The sequence below is a fragment of the Oncorhynchus tshawytscha genome, linkage group LG29, assembly GCF_018296145.1.
Source record: "Oncorhynchus tshawytscha isolate Ot180627B linkage group LG29, Otsh_v2.0, whole genome shotgun sequence".
Taxonomy (NCBI): domain Eukaryota; kingdom Metazoa; phylum Chordata; class Actinopteri; order Salmoniformes; family Salmonidae; genus Oncorhynchus; species Oncorhynchus tshawytscha.
The window spans coordinates 23,320,013-23,342,038 of NC_056457.1; the positions used below are offsets into that span (position 1 = coordinate 23,320,013).

The 22,026-nt window shown below is 44.2% G+C and overlaps 1 protein-coding gene across 3 annotated transcripts in view; it reads left to right on the top strand.

Annotated features, from left to right (window-relative positions):
* The first annotated feature begins 3,898 nt into the window (after positions 1 to 3,898).
* Positions 3,899 to 22,026, top strand: part of LOC112227716 (high affinity cAMP-specific 3',5'-cyclic phosphodiesterase 7A-like) — a 33,100-nt gene continuing 14,972 nt past the window's right edge. For all 3 annotated transcript variants that reach the window (XM_024392546.2, XM_024392547.2, XM_024392548.2), the window contains exon 1: positions 3,899 to 4,924. In XM_024392546.2, the coding sequence (XP_024248314.1) occupies positions 4,787 to 4,924 (138 nt within the window). In that variant the 5' untranslated portion in view covers positions 3,899 to 4,786. The remainder of the gene's footprint in view (positions 4,925 to 22,026) is intronic.

Genomic DNA, 22,026 nt, shown 5'->3' on the forward strand with positions numbered 1-22,026 from the left:
GTCTTCTTCCACAAGATGGCGATACATACATACAGAGTGACATACATACAGAGTGACATGACATGCAGAGTGACATACATGCAGAGTGACATACATACAGAGTGACATACATGCAGAGTGACATACATACAGAGTGACATACATACAGAGTGACATACATACAGAGTGACATACATACAGAGTGACATACATACAGAGTGACATACATACAGAGTGACATACATACAGAGTGACATACATGCAGAGTGACATACATACAGAGTGACATACATGCAGAGTGACATACATACAGAGTGACATACATACAGAGTGACATACATGCAGAGTGACATACATACAGAGTGACATACATACAGAGTGACATACATGCAGAGTGACATACATACAGAGTGACATACATGCAGAGTGACATACATACAGAGTGACATGACATGGTGTTAAAAACGTAGGTCGAAAAGGTTTTGCAGTTATAATGTATTGTTTATGGTGTTGAAAGTCCATACAAAACAACAGATTGGAGTCACATTTTATTGACGGTTATTTCCTGATCTGAAAGAAGATACTTGTGGCCCCTGGGGAAACAGCAGGTAAGCAGCTCACCTGTCCCTGGACTCCCTTCTCTATACTCCGTGTCTCCTGGGCTTGCACACTGACTTGTGTGGCTAAGCATGTCTACCTAGGGACCAATATGTGTGTGCTTTAAAGAGACCGTAGGAGGAATTAATTAAGAAATGCTTTCCTACCCTTTCCCGCAGACAGTCACACTCATGGGAGTGTGCACACACACACACAAGCGCGCACACGCACACATCTCATTTAGAGTGGTTAAGTGGTTTGTTGAAAACATTTTGTAAAACCTACCAAATCAACACCAACCTCCACTACACTTTTAGAAATGTCTATTAACAAATGCAGCTTAATAGCCACCACAGCTAAACCCAGTCATTCTCAGTTGATATCCAACCGAATGAGGCTAGATAGGCTTGTCCTTGGCTAAGGGCAATATGGGGTTCCACTATCATGTGCCGAGCCTTCGCTGAGGGTGAGTGACTGGCTGGTGGAGTGATTTGGCACAATGTTGCTTTGGTTGCCTGGAAAAGACGCAGGACCTCGTGGCAGTGAGTGGGATTGTGTGGAATTGCATTCAGAGTGCCGTAGAAGAGAAGGAGAAATGGAAGGATGGAGTCGAGGAGAGGGGTATAGCCCTACTCATTATGCCCCTCAACTGGCACTCAGCCTGACTGTTGCCATGGTGCAGCTCAGGATTTTCCCCCAGCTCTCCTACATTAGGAAACAAAAAAATGTGTCTAATTCAAATGTAAGTAGAGGTGGTTCTTAGAACAGTGTTTTCAGGGGAGAAATCTGGAATGGTGTGTTCCTTGACTTCTTGGAAATAAGGTCTTATTTACATCTAGCCTACTACTCACACAACGGACAATAGAGACACACCGGACAATAGAGACACACCGGACAATAGAGACACACTGGACAGTAGAGACAATAGAGACACCGGACAATAGAGACACACCGGACAATAGAGACACACCGGACACAGTAGAGACACACCGGACAGTAGAGACAGACAATAGAGACACACTGGACAGTAGAGACACACTGGACAATAGAGACACACTGGACAATAGAGACACACCGGACAATAGAGACACACCGGACAATAGAGACACACTGGACAATAGAGACACACCGGGACAATAGAGACACACGGACAATAGAGACACACCGGACAATAGAGACACAACGGACAATAGAGACACACCGGACAATAGAGACACACCGGACAATAGAGACACAACGGACAATAGAGACACACGGACAATAGAGACACACCGGACAATAGAGACACAACGGACAATAGAGACACACCGGACAATAGAGACACAACGGACAATAGAGACACACCGGACAATAGAGACACACTGGACAGACAATAGAGACACACCGGACAATAGAGACACACTGGACAGTAGAGACACACCGGACAATAGAGACACACCGGACAATAGAGACACACCGGACAATAGAGAGACACACTGGACAATAGAGACACACCGGACAATAGAGACACACCGGACAATAGAGACACACACTAGAGACACACCGGACAATAGAGACACCGGACAATAGAGACACACGGACAATAGAGGACAATAGAGACACAGACATAGAGACAACCGGACAATAGAGACACACTGGACAGTAGAGACACACCGGACAATAGAGACACACCGGACAATAGAGACACACCGGACAATAGAGACACAAAGGACAATAGAGACACACTGGACAGTAGAGACACACCGGACAATAGAGACACACCGGACAATAGAGACACAAAGAGACACACAATAGAGACACACTGGACAGTAGAGACACACGGACATTAGAGACACACTGGACAATAGAGACACAAAGGACAATAGAGACACACTGGACAGTAGAGACACACCGGACAATAGAGACACTGGACAGTAGAGAACAGGACAATAGAGACACACACTAGAGACACAGTAGAGACACACCGGACAATAGAGACACACGGACAATAGGACAATAGAGACACACCGGACAATAGAGACACAAGGACAATAGAGACACACTGGACAGTAGAGACACACCGGACAATAGAGACACGGACAATAGGACAATAGAGACACACCGGACAATAGAGACACAAAGGACAATAGAGACACACTGGACAGTAGAGACACACCGGACAATAGAGACACAAAGGACAATAGAGACACACTGGACAGTAGAGACACACCGGACAATAGAGACACACCGGACAATAGAGACACACCGGACAATAGAGACACAAAGGACAATAGAGACACACTGGACAGTAGAGACACACCGGACAATAGAGACACAAAGGACAATAGAGACACACTGGACAGTAGAGACACACCGGACAATAGAGACACACTGGACAGTAGAGACACAACGGACAATAGAGACACACCGGACAATAGAGACACACTGGACATTAGAGACACACCGGACAGTAGAGACACAACGGACAATAGAGACACACCGGACAATAGAGACACACTGGACATTAGAGACACACCGGACAATAGAGAAACAACGGACAATAGAGACACACCGGACAATAGAGACACACTGGACAATAGAGACACAACGGACAATAGAGACACACTGGACAATAGCCACTGCAGGTACTAGTTGTTAGGTCAGCCTGACATTGATGGAGGAGTAGTATGAATTCCTTTCTCTCTCTCTCTCTCTCTCTCTCTCTCTCATAAATTTGTGGGAAGTTCTCCTCCCTACTGAGTGTGACAGACATTCACTGTGATCTCAAATGAATATCATGAATAATAATATGTGTATTTGATAGGGGGACTGTTCAAATACTATTCCTACCCCGACACCTGTCTAGGAACAATAAAAACCTTTCAGATAATTAATGAAGGTAGGGTGGTCAATAAGTCACTTTTCAAGTAAGTAGCCTATTATTATTTGTATTATTAATGTGAACTATGAGACACCATACAGCTTTTATTAACAGATCATAATTTTTTTTTGAAGAGTATTCCACTAAATTCCACCATAGCCTCACATTGAAAACTGTTGAGTACTACTTCTCAAGTACAACTGGGTGACTCATGCAAGAAAGGTAATCACAGGCAATGATGTGGACCTCTCTAGGGCAAACCCCATTGTGGTGGAATACCCTTGTGGAGGTCTGCGCCGTCGGTGTACGACTGCTCAAATCCGTATTGGGGATCGCCCTGGACATGTAGCCAATAGTGTGGCTTGTTGCAAACAAAATATACGCCATTGTCCAATCACTATAGATGTGACACTGGTAGCCATGCTGCAATTGGATAACTTGGACAAGGGCGTCTTGTTTTCTCTCCAGCAGCTCCATCTCTGGCAGGTGGTGTGTTCGAGAGAAGCCTCATGTTTAGAAAGGTAGCTAGGTAGTTAAAGGAAATCAATTTACCTTGGTTCACATTTTTCGTTGCAGTTTATTTTTGTTTGATGTGCCAATATTTTTCCCGGACGACGGGTTTAGGTGAGATGGACGTCGGGTTTCCCCTTGAGCCAGCCACTTTCTTTTGAAATCACACAGTGCTGCATTGAGTGAGACCGATGTGTGGTGAATCACGGGTGCTATTTATCCTTGCATTGAGGAAAAAAAGATAGATATTGATAGTTTCTTCTCGCACCGAAAATCTTGAATGAATACCACCGAACCACTGCTCCAATATGTTCCTCGTATGATTCCTTTCACTTCACCCACTAGTGATGTACATCGGCAGCTGTTTTTTTTAAAGTGGTCTTGCCTTTTTGTTTTGATTTGGAGACAATGCGGAGCCATATCACGACGAAGCACGTCTGAGACGAGTTTTGGAGAAGACAATGAGGAAACGTTTTTATGAAGATAGAGAAAATATAGAGGCCTCGTCCTTTGAGGGCCCAAATCTGTGTAGAAAAAGGTGCTAAGTAGCAGCATGAATAACATCCCCGGTTAGAATGGGAACAAACGAGACTAGCGGCATAGGCAATGTATTAATGACGGCGATTTTGGCAAGTTTAAAGTCGCCTAGAACAAAGATAAGTAGCTTTCTTCACTGCTGAAGTATTACAACGGATTCCCTCCACATAATAAAAGAGGAATACCGCTCTACAATCAACCCTCTTATTTTCCTGCATTTTACTTTCCATTTGATCAATTCATTTCCCATTTTAACTGATTTTTATTCGTTTTTTTATCTGGATCCAACTCTGACTTTGTTCAATGGAAGTATGTTATCAGCTGCCGGTTTTGCCTCTAGACAGGCCGGTTCCTAAGCATGTCCTCAGCCGGAGAGGAGCCATCAGTTTCAGCTCCAGCTCGTCTCTCTTCGGCGCTCCTGATCCAAGGCAGCTGTCACAGGTAATGCCTCATTACTTCAACTGGATCGGTTTCAAATGAACTGTCTCGGCTCTCCATAATGACACTACATAATCAATTTGATGACGTCTCATGCACCACCTAATAACTAACTATCGGATCGCTTCTTTCAGATTCATATGAGTGCTATGGGAATCCTGCAGGTGGTAGCCTATCGATTTGCAATGTCACTCTGAAACTACAAAATGATCAGTAAAAATGTTCAATGTGGTTAAATGCAGTCACTCTTCAACTCAATGTATTGTTACGCTACATTGTCTGAATTGTTGCAACGCCTTCAAGTGTTAGTTGCAACAGCTGTCTACTTGTTACTTTGTGCACCAAGGAACGTGCTGCCTGGATACTTTTGTTTTGTATTCGATCTAGTGTGTTCCAGTCTAGACACATTTAACAGACTCTCGTTAAATAGGTGAGCCACATTGGCTACTCCTTGATTTCTCATCACGTTGTATAGTAGGCCTATTCATGGCATAGTTGTGCAATGTAGCTTAGGCCCATGAGTTACAGTATTTTGTTAAGGAAACTTTGGCGCAAGGAAACAATGATATGAGCGGGAACTGATAACCTTAACTAACACAATCACCAAATGATGAGGACATCGACTCACGTGTTTGGTAGTTGATAGTTAGCCATCCTACAGAGTAATTGTATGTTAAATCAGGGGTGAATAACTCGTGTCCGACGCTCACATGTCATTGTATACCGAACACATTAACCAGGCAGTGAGATCTGTGCGTGTGCGAGCCGCGTCCCTCTTCGGTGGGATATCCATTAGTCTTTTGTCAAGCCCACTGCTCCACATCACATAATCACCCCTGTGTCTGCTTTCAAATATCCACACAATTACCCTCCACTCAACAACAGATATACAGCCCCTCTCTGTCAAAGGCTATCAATGTCCTGGCATAGAATTGGATGCTTAAAGTACTGCTTAGTTTTCTGATGCGATGATCATCAGTTTATTGAATATTCCAAATGGCTGCCATGTTGCACTATGGAACGTTGTTTTGAACGGGGAACGCTCGTTCTAGGTTTATGCACCCATGCGAAACCTGTAGTACAATCACACTGTGTACAAACACTGTAGGAACCATTGTGCTCCTGGGTCGTGTTTGCCTCTTGTTTCTCTTGAGTGTGCCACAGTTCATTTGTAATTGGTGGGCTGTGTTTAAATTATTCTTCTTTTGGCCCTTTTGTTGGGAGAAACGGCTCACTTGCAACGAGCCACAGGCTTTGTAGTGTTAAGTGGGGTTCTTTTGAAACAATGATTTGCATCAGGTTTTGGTTTGTGCAGCAGATGAGAATGGGTGCAGAAGTGAAGACCTTCCCACTGTAGTTGGACACCAGGGTATGGAATGGAGACGTGTTTGCTATATGGGTTTTTTCCACACACACTACTTGCCATGGAGTGACTACTGTCCCTCTCTAAACATCATTTCTCTCCTTCTGTGTGGCCATAAGGGTGAGTCTTTTCCTCTGTGGTCACTGCTGTGTTCTGGTTCCAGTGTGCTCGCTTCCTGGTGTTTGTTTAAGCGGGGACAGGGGACGGGCTAGAGCTAGCATTACTGAGGGAGCAGGTTCAACATGTGCCTGAGGGTAGTGGTTTGGCTCTCCGCCAAACTCCCAGAAGGCCAGAGTTTCAGGCCCTCTTGCTCTCTGATGAAGACATTTCCTCTTGTAAACAGAGGGTGAAAGTGTAGGGTTTAAGAAAAGATGACATCAGAGAAGTGCATTTTTGTGCTCGCTGTCTGCATGTGGATGGGTGTAAAATATGCTCTAGTAGAGAATAATGGCCAAAGGCCGCAGCTGGTTTGTCTGTAGGGCTTCCAGGGTTTTTTTTTTCTGGCCTAGACGGCGGAGTGGCCAATGGCTAGGTCGCCAACCGAACATTGAGAGGAAGTGGGTGTGTGTGACGCACAGAGGCAGGCAGTATTGCCTCATCTGACTCCTGAGTTGATGTTTACATCCAGAGAGCCAGGCCAATGCAGGGAAGAGTGCAGCTGTCAGTACCATGTGCCTGGTGCATTGATTGATAACTGAAACACACACCTCTCCACTGATAAGGCCAGGCCACAGAGCCAATTGAGATTTGTCTTGTTGTGTGTATCCGAGATATAAAAGTCAATATGTAAACAGAAACACAGTATTGATGAGTTGCAGCGGTTAGTCCCATGCAGATTTACGACAGGAAAAAGGAGATTTGGCAAATATGAGCCAGCGTGCTACGCAACAGGACGAGATAGCACCACTTGTTTTTCTGCAGGCGGAGGGGATCACATCATGAGCACACGCGTTGATCTTAACTGAAGCGATAAGGTTTTGACGTAGTGGTGTGCGTGGCTGGATTGACGTAGTTTCAGGATGTGGTAAGAATGCCGAAGGAGCTGTTAAGTCTTGCTGCTATTCTTTCACAACCACAGGACTTTAACCCCCGACGTGCCACACGGACTATTCTCATGAAGGTTATCTGAATGCGTGTAGACCTTATAGGACTAGTACGTGGTCTGTCCTTTTTTTCATTAGATTTGTCTTCACATGACTCTTCTGCTTGTGGTTCCTTGTCAGCTTTTGTTGAAATGCTGTACTCACCTGATCAAGGCATTCAACTGGAAAGGTTTGGGTCTAAACTCAATTAACTGTCATCTCTCTCTATCCCTGGAGGAGTGTAGGACCTAACTTCAGGAGCTCCTCTATAGTAGGAAAGAAAGGACCTTAACAAACCATACAAGTCTCTTATTTGGCCAGGTATAGACTAAGTTGACTGACACTAACACATTCTAGAAACATTGGTGTTGGAATGGAGGTTTTGAATAATTCAATTTCTACCTTGATTCACCTCACATACTACAGGTGTTTCAATGCCTGAGCCACTTCCTGCCTATGAATCCCCCCCCATCTCTGATCTTGCGTAGATATGGCTCAACACAGAGCACATTTGCAACCCCATTCTAAACCTCTCCCTATACAAATATTTTCAATGACTTTGTGACAGTTCTCCAGAGTAAAAAGCCCTGGTTGACTATGTCTGGCTGCTGTCTGCAGTGCTCTCACCACGTGTCTGGAAGTGTTCTACTGGAACAACATGACCTGCCCTGCCTGGCCTATAGTAGCATGAAACTGCCTCTATGGCCTAGAAACTGATCAAAGTTATTTTGACCAATGGGTTTGTGTAGGATGAGCTGATCCCAGATACCCAGTGCACCTCTCCTTCACAGGCCAGTGAACCCTTCTAAACCCACCTAATGACCTCTGACACTGGAGTGGAGTGTCCCCCCATAAACCAGTGTTAGTAGGTAGACTCAATCTGGCTTTGTGTAAGCAGTAGCTGGCACACACATGCAGCAACCTGCATTGCAGTAAAGTCCAGGTTTATGGCTTTAGCATTGCCTTACTGGAATGTGCCATGGCGTATTACAGCATTGCACCGCAAGGGTATAACTCTTAGGACGTTTTCACTTCATGAAGCTCTGCTGACTCCAGCTGCTTTTAGTGCTCAGTTTACAGACACTGTTTGTGGCTGATATTCCAGAATTGATTGGCATACTGCTGGCTTCCTCCATAGTTTGACGTGCTGTCTGTCTCAGCTAGGGCTGGGTGAGCTGGACTAAAAATCACATCTCCCTTTTATTTTTTTTAACTTAGTGGCAGTTTATGATTTTATTATGATTATTATTTTTCTGTAAATAAGCTTAGTTGCACAATTAAAGATGAATACACTGCATTTCAAGCAGTTGGGAATAATCAAATGAATTTGGGGCTTGTTATTTTTTTAAATAACTGCTATATATAAGCCTTCAACTCTAAGACCCCCTCCAAGTGTTTTAACAACATGGCCTGTTCATGTTGTTTAGATGCTGAAATCAAGTGGCCTACCTGGATAAGATGCATTTTATTTGTCAGTCTACACCCGTTTATGAAGTATAACAGTGAAATGTTTATTTACGGACCCTTCCCAACAATGTAGAGAGAAAGAAAATAATCTGAAAAATCCCAATTATATTTCCTCCCCCCCAATTTTTTACATTGAATTCTGTTCATCTGCCATCCTGGGATTTACTGTATTATAAATATACATATGAGATGAGTAATGTAGGGTTTACATAACCTACATTACTCATCTCATATGTATATACTGTACTCGATACCATCTACTGCATCTTGCCTATGCCGTTCTGTACCATCACCCATTCATATGTTTTTATGTACATATTCTTCATCCCTTTACACTTGTGTGTGTATAAGGTAGTTGTTGTGGAATTGTTAGGATAGATTACTCGTTGGTTATTACTGCACTGTCGGAACCAGAAGCACAAGCATTTCGCTACACTCACATTAACATTTGCTAACCATGTGTATGTGACAAATACAATGTGATTTGAAGGGGTGCTAAAAACACTAACATGGACAAGTTAATAAAAAAAGCCCTTTGGCCGTCTATTACCAGTAATGGCTAAATCACAGACGCTGTTAGCTATATGCAATGAGTGGAAATAAACAAATGTATTGCAAATCCAGCACACAGTTACAGTGGGGCAAAAAAGTATTTAGTCAGCCACCAATTGTGCAAGTTCTCCTACTTAAAAAGATGAGGCCTGTAATTTATCATAGGTACACTTCAACTACTACAGACAAAATGAGAAAAAAAAATCCAGACAATCACATTGCAGGATTTTTAATGAATTTATTTGCAAATTATGGTGGAAAATAAACTTTTGTTATTGACCAAATACTTAGTTGTATACCCTTTGTTGGCAATGACAGAGCTCAAATGTTTTCTGTAAGTCTTCACAAGGTTTTCACACACTGTTGCTGGTATTTTGGCCCATTCCTCCATTCAGGTCTCCTCTAGAGCAGTGATGTTTTGGGTCTGTTGCTGGGCAACACGGACTTTCAACTCCCTCCAAAGATTTTCTATGGGGTTGAGATCTGGAGACTGGCTAGGCCACTCCAGGACCTTGAAATGCTTCTTACGAAGCCACTCCTTCGTTGCCCGGGCGGTGTGTTTGGGATCATTGTCATGTGTGTACTTCCGGCGCCGACAGAGATGGCCGCCTCGCTTCGCGTTCCTAGGAAACTATGCAGTTTTTTGTTTTTTTACGTGTTATTTCTTACACTAGTACCCCAGGTCATCTTAGGTTTCTTTACATACAGCCGACAAGAACTACTGAATATAAGATCAGCGTCAACTCACCATCAGTACGACCAAGAATATGTTTTTCGCGACGCGGATCCTGTGTTCTGCCTCACAACCAGTGTAACCGAGTGGATCACATGCAGCGACAAAAAAAAAAAACGACTCAGAAAAAGAGGGAAACGAAGCGGTCTTCTGGTCAGACTCCGGAGACGGGCACATCGTGCACCACTCCCTAGCATTCTTCTTGCCAATGTCCAGTCTCTTGACAACAAGGTTGATGAAATCCGAGCAAGGGTAGCATTCCAGAGGGACATCAGAGACTGTAACGTTCTCTGCTTCACGGAAACATGGCTAACTGGAGAGACGCAATCCGAAGCGGTGCAGCCAGCGGGTTTCTCCACGCATCGCGCCGACAGAAACAAACATCTTTCTGGTAAGAAGAGGGGCGGGGGCGTATGTCTTATGGCCAACGTGACATGGTGTGATGAAAGAAACATACAGGAACTCAAATCCTTCTGTTCACCTGATTTAGAATTCCTCACAATCAAATGTAGACTGCATTATCTACCAAGAGAATTCTCTTCGATTATCATCACAGCCGTATATATCCCCCCCAAGCAGACACATCGATGGCTCTGAACGAACTTTATTTAACTCTCTGCAAACTGGAAACGATTTATCCGGAGGCTGCATTCATTGTAGCTGGGGATTTTAACAAGGCTAATCTGAAAACAAGACTCCCTAAATTTTATCAGCATATCGATTGCGCAACCAGGGGTGGAAAGACCCTGGATCATTGTTACTCTAACTTCCGCGACGCATATAAGGCCCTGCCCCGCCCCCTTTCGGAAAAGCTGACCACGACTCCATTTTGTTGATCCCTGCCTACAGACAGAAACTAAAACAAGAAGCTCCCACGCTGAGGTCTGTCCAACGCTGGTCCGACCAAGCTGACTCCACACTCCAAGACTGCTTCCATCACGTGGACTGGGAGATGTTTCGTATTGCGTCAGACAACAACATTGACGAATACGCTGATACGGTGTGCGAGTTCATTAGAATGTGCGTTGAAGATGTCGTTCCCATAGCAACGATTAAAACATTCCCTAACCAGAAACCGTGGATTGATGGCAGCATTCGTGTGAAACTGAAGGCACGAACCACTGCTTTTAATCAGGGCAAGGTGTCTGGTAACATGGCTGAATACAAACAGTGCAGCTATTCCCTCCGCAAGGCTATCAAACAAGCTAAGCGCCAGTACAGAGACAAAGTAGAATCTCAATTCAACGGCTCAGACACAAGAGGTATGTGGCAGGGTCTACAGTCAATCACGGACTACAGGAAGAAACCCAGCCCAGTCACGGACCAGGATGTCTTGCTCCCAGGCAGACTAAATAACTTTTTGCCCGCTTTGAGGACAATACAGTGCCACTGACACGGCCTGCAACGGAAACATGCGGTCTCTCCTTCACTGCAGCCGAAGTGAGTAAGACATTTAAACGTGTTAACCCTCGCAAGGCTGCAGGCCCAGACGGCATCCCCAGCCGCGCCCTCAGAGCATGCGCAGACCAGCTGGCCGGTGTGTTTACGGACATATTCAATCAATCCCTATACCAGTCTGCTGTTCCCACATGCTTCAAGAGGGCCACCATTGTTCCTGTTCCCAAGAAAGCTAAGGTAACTGAGCTAAACGACTACCGCCCCGTAGCACTCACATCCGTCATCATGAAGTGCTTTGAGAGACTAGTCAAGGACCATATCACCTCCACCCTACCTGACACCCTTGACCCACTCCAATTTGCTTACCGCCCAAATAGGTCCACAGACGATGCAATCTCAACCACACTGCACACTGCCCTAACCCATCTGGACAAGAGGAATACCTATGTGAGAATGCTGTTCATCGACTACAGCTCGGCATTCAACACCATAGTACCCTCCAAGCTCGTCATCAAGCTCGAGACCCTGGGTCTCGACCCCGCCCTGTGCAACTGGGTACTGGACTTCCTGACGGGCCGCCCCCAGGTGGTGAGGGTAGGCAACAACATCTCCTCCCCGCTGATCCTCAACACTGGGGCCCCACAAGGGTGCGTTCTGAGCCCTCTCCTGTACTCCCTGTTCACCCACGACTGCGTGGCCATGCACGCCTCCAACTCAATCATCAAGTTTGCGGACGACACAACAGTGGTAGGCTTGATTACCAACAACGACGAGACGGCCTACAGGGAGGAGGTGAGGGCCCTCGGAGTGTGGTGTCAGGAAAATAACCTCACACTCAACGTCAACAAAACTAAGGAGATGATTGTGGACTTCAGGAAACAGCAGAGGGAACACCCCCATCCACATCGATGGAACAGTAGTGGAGAGGGTAGCAAGTTTTAAGTTCCTCGGCATACACATCACAGACAAACTGAATTGGTCCACTCACACAGACAGCATCGTGAGGAAGGCGCAGCAGCGCCTCTTCAACCTCAGGAGGCTGAAGAAATTTGGCTTGTCACCAAAAGCACTCACAAACTTCTACAGATGCACAATCGAGAGCATCCTGGCGGGCTGTATCACCGCCTGGTATGGCAACTGCACCGCCCTCAACCGTAAGGCTCTCCAGAGGGTAGTGAGGTCTGCACAACGCATCACCGGGGGCAAACTACCTGCCCTCCAGGACACCTACACCACCCGATGCTACAGGAAGGCCATAAAGATCATCAAGGACATCAACCACCCGAGCCACTGCCTGTTCACCCCGCTGCCATCCAGAAGGCGAGGTCAGTACAGGTGCATCAAAGCTGGGACCGAGAGACTGAAAAACAGCTTCTATCTCAAGGCCATCAGACTGTTAAACAGCCACCACTAACATTGAGTGGCTACTGCCAACACACTGTCAATGACACTGACTCTACTCCAGCCACTTTAATCATGGGAATCGATGGGAAATGATGTAAATATATCACTAGCCACTTTAAACAATGCTACCTTATATAATGTTACTTACCCTACATTGTTCATCTCATATGCATACGTTGATACTGTACTCTATATCATCGACTGCATCCTTATGTAATACATGTATCACTAGCCACTTTAACTATGCCACTTGGTTTACATACTTATCTCATATGTATATACTGTACTCGATATCATCTACTGTATCTTGCCTATGCTGCTCTGTACCATCACTCATTCATATATCCTTATGTACATATTCTTTATCCCCTTACACTGTGTATGACAGTAGTTTTTTTTGGAATTGTTAGTTAGATTACTTGCTCGTTATTACTGCATTGTCGGAACTAGAAGCACAAGCATTTCGCTACACTCGCATTAACATCTGCTAACCATGTGTATGTGACAAATAAAATTTGATTTGATTTGCTGAAAGACCCAGCCACGTTTCATCTTCAATGCCCTTGCTGATGGAAGGAGGTTTTCACTCAATCTCACGATACATGGCCCCATTCATTCTTTCCTTTACACGGATCAGTCATCCTGGTCCCTTTGCAGAAAAACAACCCCAAAGCATGATGTTTCCACCCCCATGCTTCACAGTAGGTATGGTGTTCTTTGGATGCAACTCGGCATTCTTTGTCCTCCAAACGGTTGCGTTTTTACCAAAAAGTTATATTTTGGTTTCATCTGACCATATGACATTCTCCCAATCTTCTTCTGGATCATCCAAATGCTCTCTAGCAAACTTCAAACGGGCCTGGACATGTACTGGCTTAAGCAGAGGTCACGTCTGGCACTGCAGGATTTGAGTCCCTGGTGGCGTAGTGTGTTCCTGATGGTAGGCTTTGTTACTTTGGTTCCAGCTCTCTGCAGGTCATTCACTAGGTCCCCCCGTGTGGTTCTGGGATTTTTGCTCACCGTTCTTGTGATCATTTTGACCCCACGGGGTGAGATCTTGCGTGGAGCCCCAGATCGAGGGAGATTGTCAGTGGTCTTGTATGTCTTCCATTTCCTAATAATTGCTCCCACAGTTGATTTCTTCAAACCAAGCTGCTTACCTATTGCAGATTGTCTTCCCAGCCTGGTGCAGGTCTACAATTTTGTTTCTGGTGTCCTTTTGACAGCTCTTTGGTCTTGGCCGTGGTGGAGTTTGGAGTGTGACTGTTTGAGGTTGTGGACAGGTGTCTTTTATACTGATAACAAGTTCAAACAGGTGCCGTTAATACAGGTAACGAGTGGAGGACAGAGGAGCCTCTTAAAGAAGTTGTTACAGGTCTGTGAGAGTCAGAAATCTTGCTTGTTTGTAGGTGACCAAATACTCTTTTTCCACCATAATTTGCAAATAAATTAATTAAAAATCCTACAATGTGATTTTCTGGATTTTTTTTCCCCCCCTCATTTCGTCTGTCATAGTTGAAGTGTACCTATGATGAAAATTACAGGCCTCTCTCATTTTTAAGTGGGAGAACTTGCACAATTGGTGGCTGACTAAATACTTTTTTGCCCCACTGTATACAAGCATAGCTAGTAGCTACTGAATGTCATTTTACGAGAAAAGTGAACAAAAGTTGTGACGCATGCTTTTCTGAATGAAGAGCAGCAGGTGTACACGGAGCATAGGGGGGGAAAGCATTTTGCTACACTACAAGCTTTTCACTACACCAGCAATAACATCTGCTAAGTATGTGACCAATAAAATTTGATTTGAAGGGAGGGGAATGGCAACTGAACAGAACTCATCCAGAGCTCTTGGACTTCTGGCAGAAAGCCATTTTATAGGATATCTGATAGCAAACATTTAGTAGTGAAATGCATACAAGTTTATCAAATTTTATTTGTCACATGCACAGACTACAACGGGTATAGACCTTAATGTGAAATGCTTACTTACAAGCCCTTAACCTGCAGTTCAGTTAAGAAAATAGTTTATATTTAGTAAAATAACACAATAGAATAATATTGAGGCTATATGCAGGGGGTACCGGTACTGCGTCACTGTGCGATGGAACAGGTTAGTCGAGGTAATTTGTACATGTAGGTAGGGGTTACGTGACTGCGTAGTTGATAAACAGCGAGTAGCAGCAGTATTAAAAACAAATCATTGCAAATATTATGTTAGCTGTTCACCAGTCTTATGGCTTGGGGGTAGAAGCTGTTAAGGAGCCTTTTGGACCTAGACTTGGTGCTCCAGTACCGCTTGCCGTGTGGTAGCAGAGAGAAGTCTATGACTTGGAGGGGCCTTCCTTTAACACTACCTAGTCGAGTATATACAGTACCAGTCAAGTTTGGATACACCTACTCATTCAAGGGTTTAGCTTTATTTTTTACTATTTTCTACATTGTAGAATAATAGTGAAGACATCAACTATGACATAACACATGGAATCATGTAGCAACCAAAAAGTGTTGAACCAATCAAAATATATTTGAGATTCTTCAAAGTAGCCACCCTTTGCCTTGACAGCTTTGCACACTCTTGGCATTCTCCCAACCAGCTTCACCTGGAATGCTTTTCCAACAGTCTTGAAGGAGTTCCCACATGCTGAGCACTTGTTGGTTGCTTTTCCTTCACTCTGCAGTCCGACTCATCCCAAACCATTTCAAATGGGTTGAGTTTGCGTGATTGTGGAGGCCAGGTCATCTGATGCAGGACTCATTACTCTCCTTCTTGGTCAAATAACCCTTATACAGCCTGGAGGTGTGTTGGGCCATTGTCCTATTGAAAAACAAATAATAGTCCCACTAAGCGCAAACCAGATGGGATGGCGTTTCGCTGCAAAATGCTGTGGTAGCCATGCTGGTTAAGTGTGCCTTGAATTCTAAATGAATCACTGACCGTGTCACCAGCAAAGCACCATCACACCTCCTCCTTCATGGTGGGAACCACACATGCGGTGATCATCCGTTCACCTACTCTGCGTCTCACAGACATGGCGGTTAGAACCAATAATCTCAATTTCCACCGGTCTAATGTTAATTGCTCATGTTTCTTGGCCCAAGCAAGTCTCTTATTGGTGTCCTTTTAGTAGTGGTTTCTTTGCAGAAATTCGACCATGAAGGCCTGATTCACGCAGTCTCTTCTGAACAGTTGATGTGATTTGAACTCTGCAATTTCTGAGGCTGGTAAGTCTAATGAATTTATCATCTGCAGCAGAGGTAACTCTGGGTCTTCCTTTCCTGTGGTGGTCCTCCTGAGAGCCAGTTTCATCATGGAGCTTTATGATTTTTGCGACTGCACTTGTAGAAACTTTCAAAGTTCTTAATGTTCCGCACTGACTGACCTTCATGTCTTAAAGTCATGATGGACTGTTTTTATTTTTTTCCCTCTTTGCTTATTTGAGCTGTTCTTGCCATAATATGGACTTAGCCCTATTTGGTAAAAGACCATCTTCTGTATATCACCCCTACCTTGTCACAACACAACTGATTGGCTTAAGAAGGAAAGACATTCCACAAATGAACTTTTAACAAGGCACACCTGTTAATTGAAATGCATTCCAGGTGACTACCTCATGAAGCTGGTTGAGAGAGCTTTGAACACGCTTGGCAGTCATCAAGGCAAAGGGTGACTACTTTGGAGAATCTCATAATTATTATAATATATTTTTTTGGTGATTTTTGATGATTCCCTGTGTTATTTCATAGTTTTGTCTTCACCATTCTACAATGTAGAAAATTGTAAAAATAAAGAAACCCTCGAATGAGTAGGTGTGTCCAAACTTTTTACGGGTCCTGGATGTCAGGAAGCTTGACCCCAGTGACGTACTGGGCCGTACACACTACCCTAGTCTCCTGAGGGTGGGAAAAGGTGTTGTCGTGCCCTCATGACTTTCTTGGTGTGTTTGGACTGTGATAGTTGATGTGGACACCAAGGAACTTAACTCTCGACTCGCTCCACTACAGCCCCATCGATGCAAATGGGGGTGTGTTCGGCCCTCCCTTTTTCCTGTAGTCCTCAATTATCTCCATTGTCTTGCTCACATTGAGGGAGAGTTTGTAGTCCTGGCACCACACTGCCCTGTTGCTTTTTCCAAAAAATACCTATGTACATCTAGGTAGGGTTGGATGATATTGGCAAAAGTATCTCATCACTTACATAAATTACCGTATTTTTATTTATTTATTTGAATAATACAATGAGTAGTGTGACCCATGGGTGACAACACATACATTCTAAGTGATTTCAATGGGTTATTGAAATTCAGCTCATGACAATAAATAGCTAGCCAGCTACTTAACCCTGTTGCCCAAAGCTAACGTTATAAGCAGCCAGCTAGCTTCATTTGGCTAGTGATGCCCGACCAGACCGAGTTATGTTGTGAAGCTAGCCACAATAAGGATTTGGCACAATAGTGGAATTTGTACTTTTATTTTGAAGGCAAACCACCTAAATTTTTTTTAGAGGTGATGCAGAAGGTTACAATTGGTGGAATCATGCCATATTTAGACTATATCATGTTAAACAACGTTGGAATGTGACACAATGAAATGGGGTATCAGTCTACTTGGTGACACTCACAGAACACCACTATGAAGAGTTTCCGCAAATATTAGCGTTGTAGCTCTTATCGTGTGACTGTGAAATCCCCTCCCCAGTCAGCCTATTATTCATAATGCACAGTACAGCTTTATCTAAGAAATGGGCTAACAGTCTACTCAATACCCAATATACAGTGCCTTGCGAAAGTATTCGGCCCCCTTGAACTTTGCGACCTTTTGCCACATTTCAGGCTTCAAACATAAAGATATAAAACTGTATTTTTTTGTGAAGAATCAACAACAAGTGGGACACAATCATGAAGTGGAACGACATTTATTGGATATTTCAAACTTTTTTAACAAATCAAAAACTGAAAAATTTGGCGTGCAAAATTATTCAGCCCCTTTACTTTCAGTGCAGCAAACTCTCTCCAGAAGTTCAGTGAGGATCTCTGAATGATCCAATGTTGACCTAAATGACTAATGATGATAAATACAATCCACCTGTGTGTAATCAAGTCTCCGTATAAATGCACCTGCACTGTGATAGTCTCAGAGGTCCGTTAAAAGCGCAGAGAGCATCATGAAGAACAAGGAACACACCAGGCAGGTCCGAGATACTGTTGTGAAGAAGTTTAAAGCCGGATTTGGATACAAAAAGATTTCCCAAGCTTTAAACATCCCAAGGAGCACTGTGCAAGCGATAATATTGAAATGGAAGGAGTATCAGACCACTGCAAATCTACCAAGACCTGGCCGTCCCTCTAAACTTTCAGCTCATACAAGGAGAAGACTGATCAGAGATGCAGCCAAGAGGCCCATGATCACTCTGGATGAACTGCAGAGATCTACAGCTGAGGTGGGAGACTCTGTCCATAGGACAACAATCAGTCGTATATTGCACAAATCTGGCCTTTATGGAAGAGTGGCAAGAATAAAGCCATTTCTTAAAGATATCCATAAAAAGTGTTGTTTAAAGTTTGCCACAAGCCACCTGGGAGACACACCAAACATGTGGAAGAAGGTGCTCTGGTCAGATGAAACCAAAATGGAACGTTTTGGCAACAATGCAAAATGTTATGTTTGGCGTAAAAGCAACACAGCTCATCACCCTGAACACACCATCCCCACTGTCAAACATGGTGGTGGCAGCATCATGGTGTGGGCCTGCTTTTCTTCAGCAGGGACAGGGAAGATGGTTAAAATTGATGGGAAGATGGATGGAGCCAAATACAGAACCATTCTGGAAGAAAACCTGATGGAGTCTGCAAAAGACCTGAGACTGGGACGGAGATTTGTCTTCCAACAAGACAATGATCCAAAACATAAAGCAAAATCTACAATGGAATGGTTCAAAAATAAACATATCCAGGTGTTAGAATGGCCAAGTCAAAGTCCAGACCTGAATCCAATCGAGAATCTGTGGAAAGAACTGTTCACAAATGCTCTCCATCCAACCTCACTGAGCTCGAGCTGTTTTGCAAGGAGGAATGGGAAAAAATGTCAGTCTCTCGATGTGCAAAACTGATACCCCAAGCGACTTACAGCTGTAATCGCAGCAAAAGGTGGCGCTACAAAGTATTAACTTAAGGGGGCTGAATAATTTTGCACGCCAAATTTTTCAGTTTTTGATTTGTTAAAAAAGTTTGAAATATCCAATAAATGTCGTTCCACTTCATGATTGTGTTCCACTTGTTGTTGATTCTTCACAAAAAAATACAAATCAAATCAAATCAAATTTATTTATATAGCCCTTCGTACATCAGCTGATATCTCAAAGTGCTGTACAGAAACCCAGCCTAAAACCCCAAACAGCAAGCAATGCAGGTGTAGAAGCACGGTGGCTAGGAAAAACTCCCTAGAAAGGCCAAAACCTAGGAAGAAACCTAGAGAGGAACCAGGCTATGTGGGGTGGCCAGTCCTCTTCTGGCTGTGCCGGGTGGAGATTATAACAGAACATGGCCAAGATGTTCAAATGTTCATAAATGACCAGCATGGTCAAATAATAATAAGGCAGAACAGTTGAAACTGGAGCAGCAGCACAGTCAGGTGGAAGTTGAAACTGGAGCAGCAGCATGGCCAGGTGGACTGGGGACAGCATGGAGTCATCATGTCAGGTAGTCCTGGGGCATGGTCCTAGGGCTCAGGTCAGTTGAAACTGGAACAGCAGCATGGCCAGGTGGACTGGGGACAGCAAGGAGTCATCATGTCAGGTAGTCCTGGAGCTCAGGTCCTAGGGCTCGGGTCCTCCGAGAGAGAGAAAGAAAGAGAGAAGGAGAAAATTAGAGAACGCACACTTAGATTCACACAGGACACCGAATAGGACAGGAGAAGTACTCCAGATATAACAAACTGACCCCAGCCCCCCGACACATAAACTACTGCAGCATAAATACTGGAGGCTGAGACAGGAGGGGTCAGGAGACACTGTGGCCCCATCCGAATACAGTTTTATATCTTTATGTTTGAAGCCTGAAATGTGGCAAAAGGTCGCAAAGTTCAAGGGGGCCGAATACTTTCGCAAGGCACTGTATTTTTTCCTAATGTCCTCTGCGTTATCAAACTCCGACATCCACACAGCATTGTTTTTCCTCAGGAATATGGTAAAATACACAGGTTGACAAATGTGGCTCAATTAAGTTGTTTCAGAGTCCTGCAATAAGAGCTATGACGCTAATGTTCTCGGTGTCACTGAGTAGATTGATACCCCATGTCATTGATCCACAATCCATAGGTAAGGCTGTATAGTGAAATGCATTACATTTCAAAAGTTTGGGGTCACTTAGAAATGTTGTTGTTTTTGAAAGAAAAGCACTTTTATTTGTTCATTTTAAAATAACATCAAATTGATCACATACAGTGTAGATATTGTAGCTGGAAATGGCTCATATTTAATAGAATATTTACATAGGCAAATAGGTCCATTATCAGCAACCATCACTCCTGTGTTCCAATGTCACGTTGTGTTAGTTAATCCGAGTTTATTATTTTAAAAGGCTAATTGATCATTATAAAAACATTTTGCAATTATGTTAACACAGCTGAAAACTGTTGTGCTGATTAAAGAAGCAATAAAACTGGCCTTCTTTAGACTATTTGAGTATCTGGAGCATCAGCATTTGTAGGTTTGATTACAAGCTCTAAATGGCCAGAAACAAAGCACTTTCTCCTGATACTCGTCAGTCTATTCTTGTTCTGAGAAATGAAGGCTATTCAATGTAAGAAACCAAAGATATCGTACAACGCTGTGTACTACTCCCTTCACAGAACAGCACAAACTGTCTCTAACCAGAATAGAAAGAGGAGTGGGAGGCCCCGGTGCACTACTGAGCAAGAGGACAAGTACATTTAGTGTGTGGTTTGAGAAACTGGCAGCTTCATTAAATAGTACCCACAAAACACCAGTCTCAATGTCAACAGTGAGGAGGCATCTCCAGGATCCTTTTTATATGTTGGACCAAACCATAAATGCAAATAGCGAGTTGAAACTGCTTGTTGTCAGAGAGGAAGATCTCTTTTGTCATTTGTTGTGAGTGGCAGGTGGAGAGGCTTGGTGTCCCTGTGCGAGTGGAAAGGTGCACCAAAGGAGCGAATGGGATGAGACTAAAAAGACAACCTCGATTCTTGGAACATCGTGCTAAAACATATTAATTTGATATCACGCAGTCCTAGCTAGTACCCAGTGTTTTTATGCCGTCTGGGGGCTGTCCTCAGCTAGAACCCAGTGTTTTTATGCCGTCTGGGGGCTGTGCTCAGCTAGAACCCAGTGTTTTTATGCCGTCTGGGGGCTGTCCTCAGCTAGTACCCAGTGTTTTTATGCCGTCTGGGGGCTGTCCTCAGCTAGAACCCAGTGTTTTTGTCTGGGGGCTGTCCTCAGCTAGTACCCAGTGTTTTTATGCCGTCTGGGGGCTGTCCTCAGCTAGAACCCAGTGTTTTTATGCCGTCTGGGGGCTGTCCTCAGCTAGAACCCAGTGTTTTTATGCCGTCTGGGGGCTGTCCTCAGCTAGAACCCAGTGTTTTTATGCCGTCTGGGGGCTGTCCTCAGCTAGAACCCAGTGTTTTTATGCCGTCTGGGGGCTGTCCTCAGCTAGTACCCAGTGTTTTTATGCCGTCTGGGGGCTGTCCTCAGCTAGAACCCAGTGTTTTTATGCCGTCTGGGGGCTGTCCTCAGCTAGAACCCAGTGTTTTTATGCCGTCTGGGGGCTGTCCTCAGCTAGAACCCAGTGTTTTTATGCCGTCTGGGGGCTGTCCTCAGCTAGAACCCAGTGTTTTTATGCCGTCTGGGGGCTGTCCTCAGCTAGAACCCAGTGTTTTTATGCCGTCTGGGGGCTGTCCTCAGCTAGAACCCAGTGTTTTTACCACTGACAGCGTGAGGAAGTCTAGTTTTATCGCTGGGGGTCATTTCAATGTGGAAGGACCAATGAGCACCAAAGTGAAGTTAATAGGAGCATATTAAATTGGGTGTCAAATGAAAGCCTAGAGTCCCTGTTCGAGAAAGGAAGGCGTATACATGTTCCATCCTAAA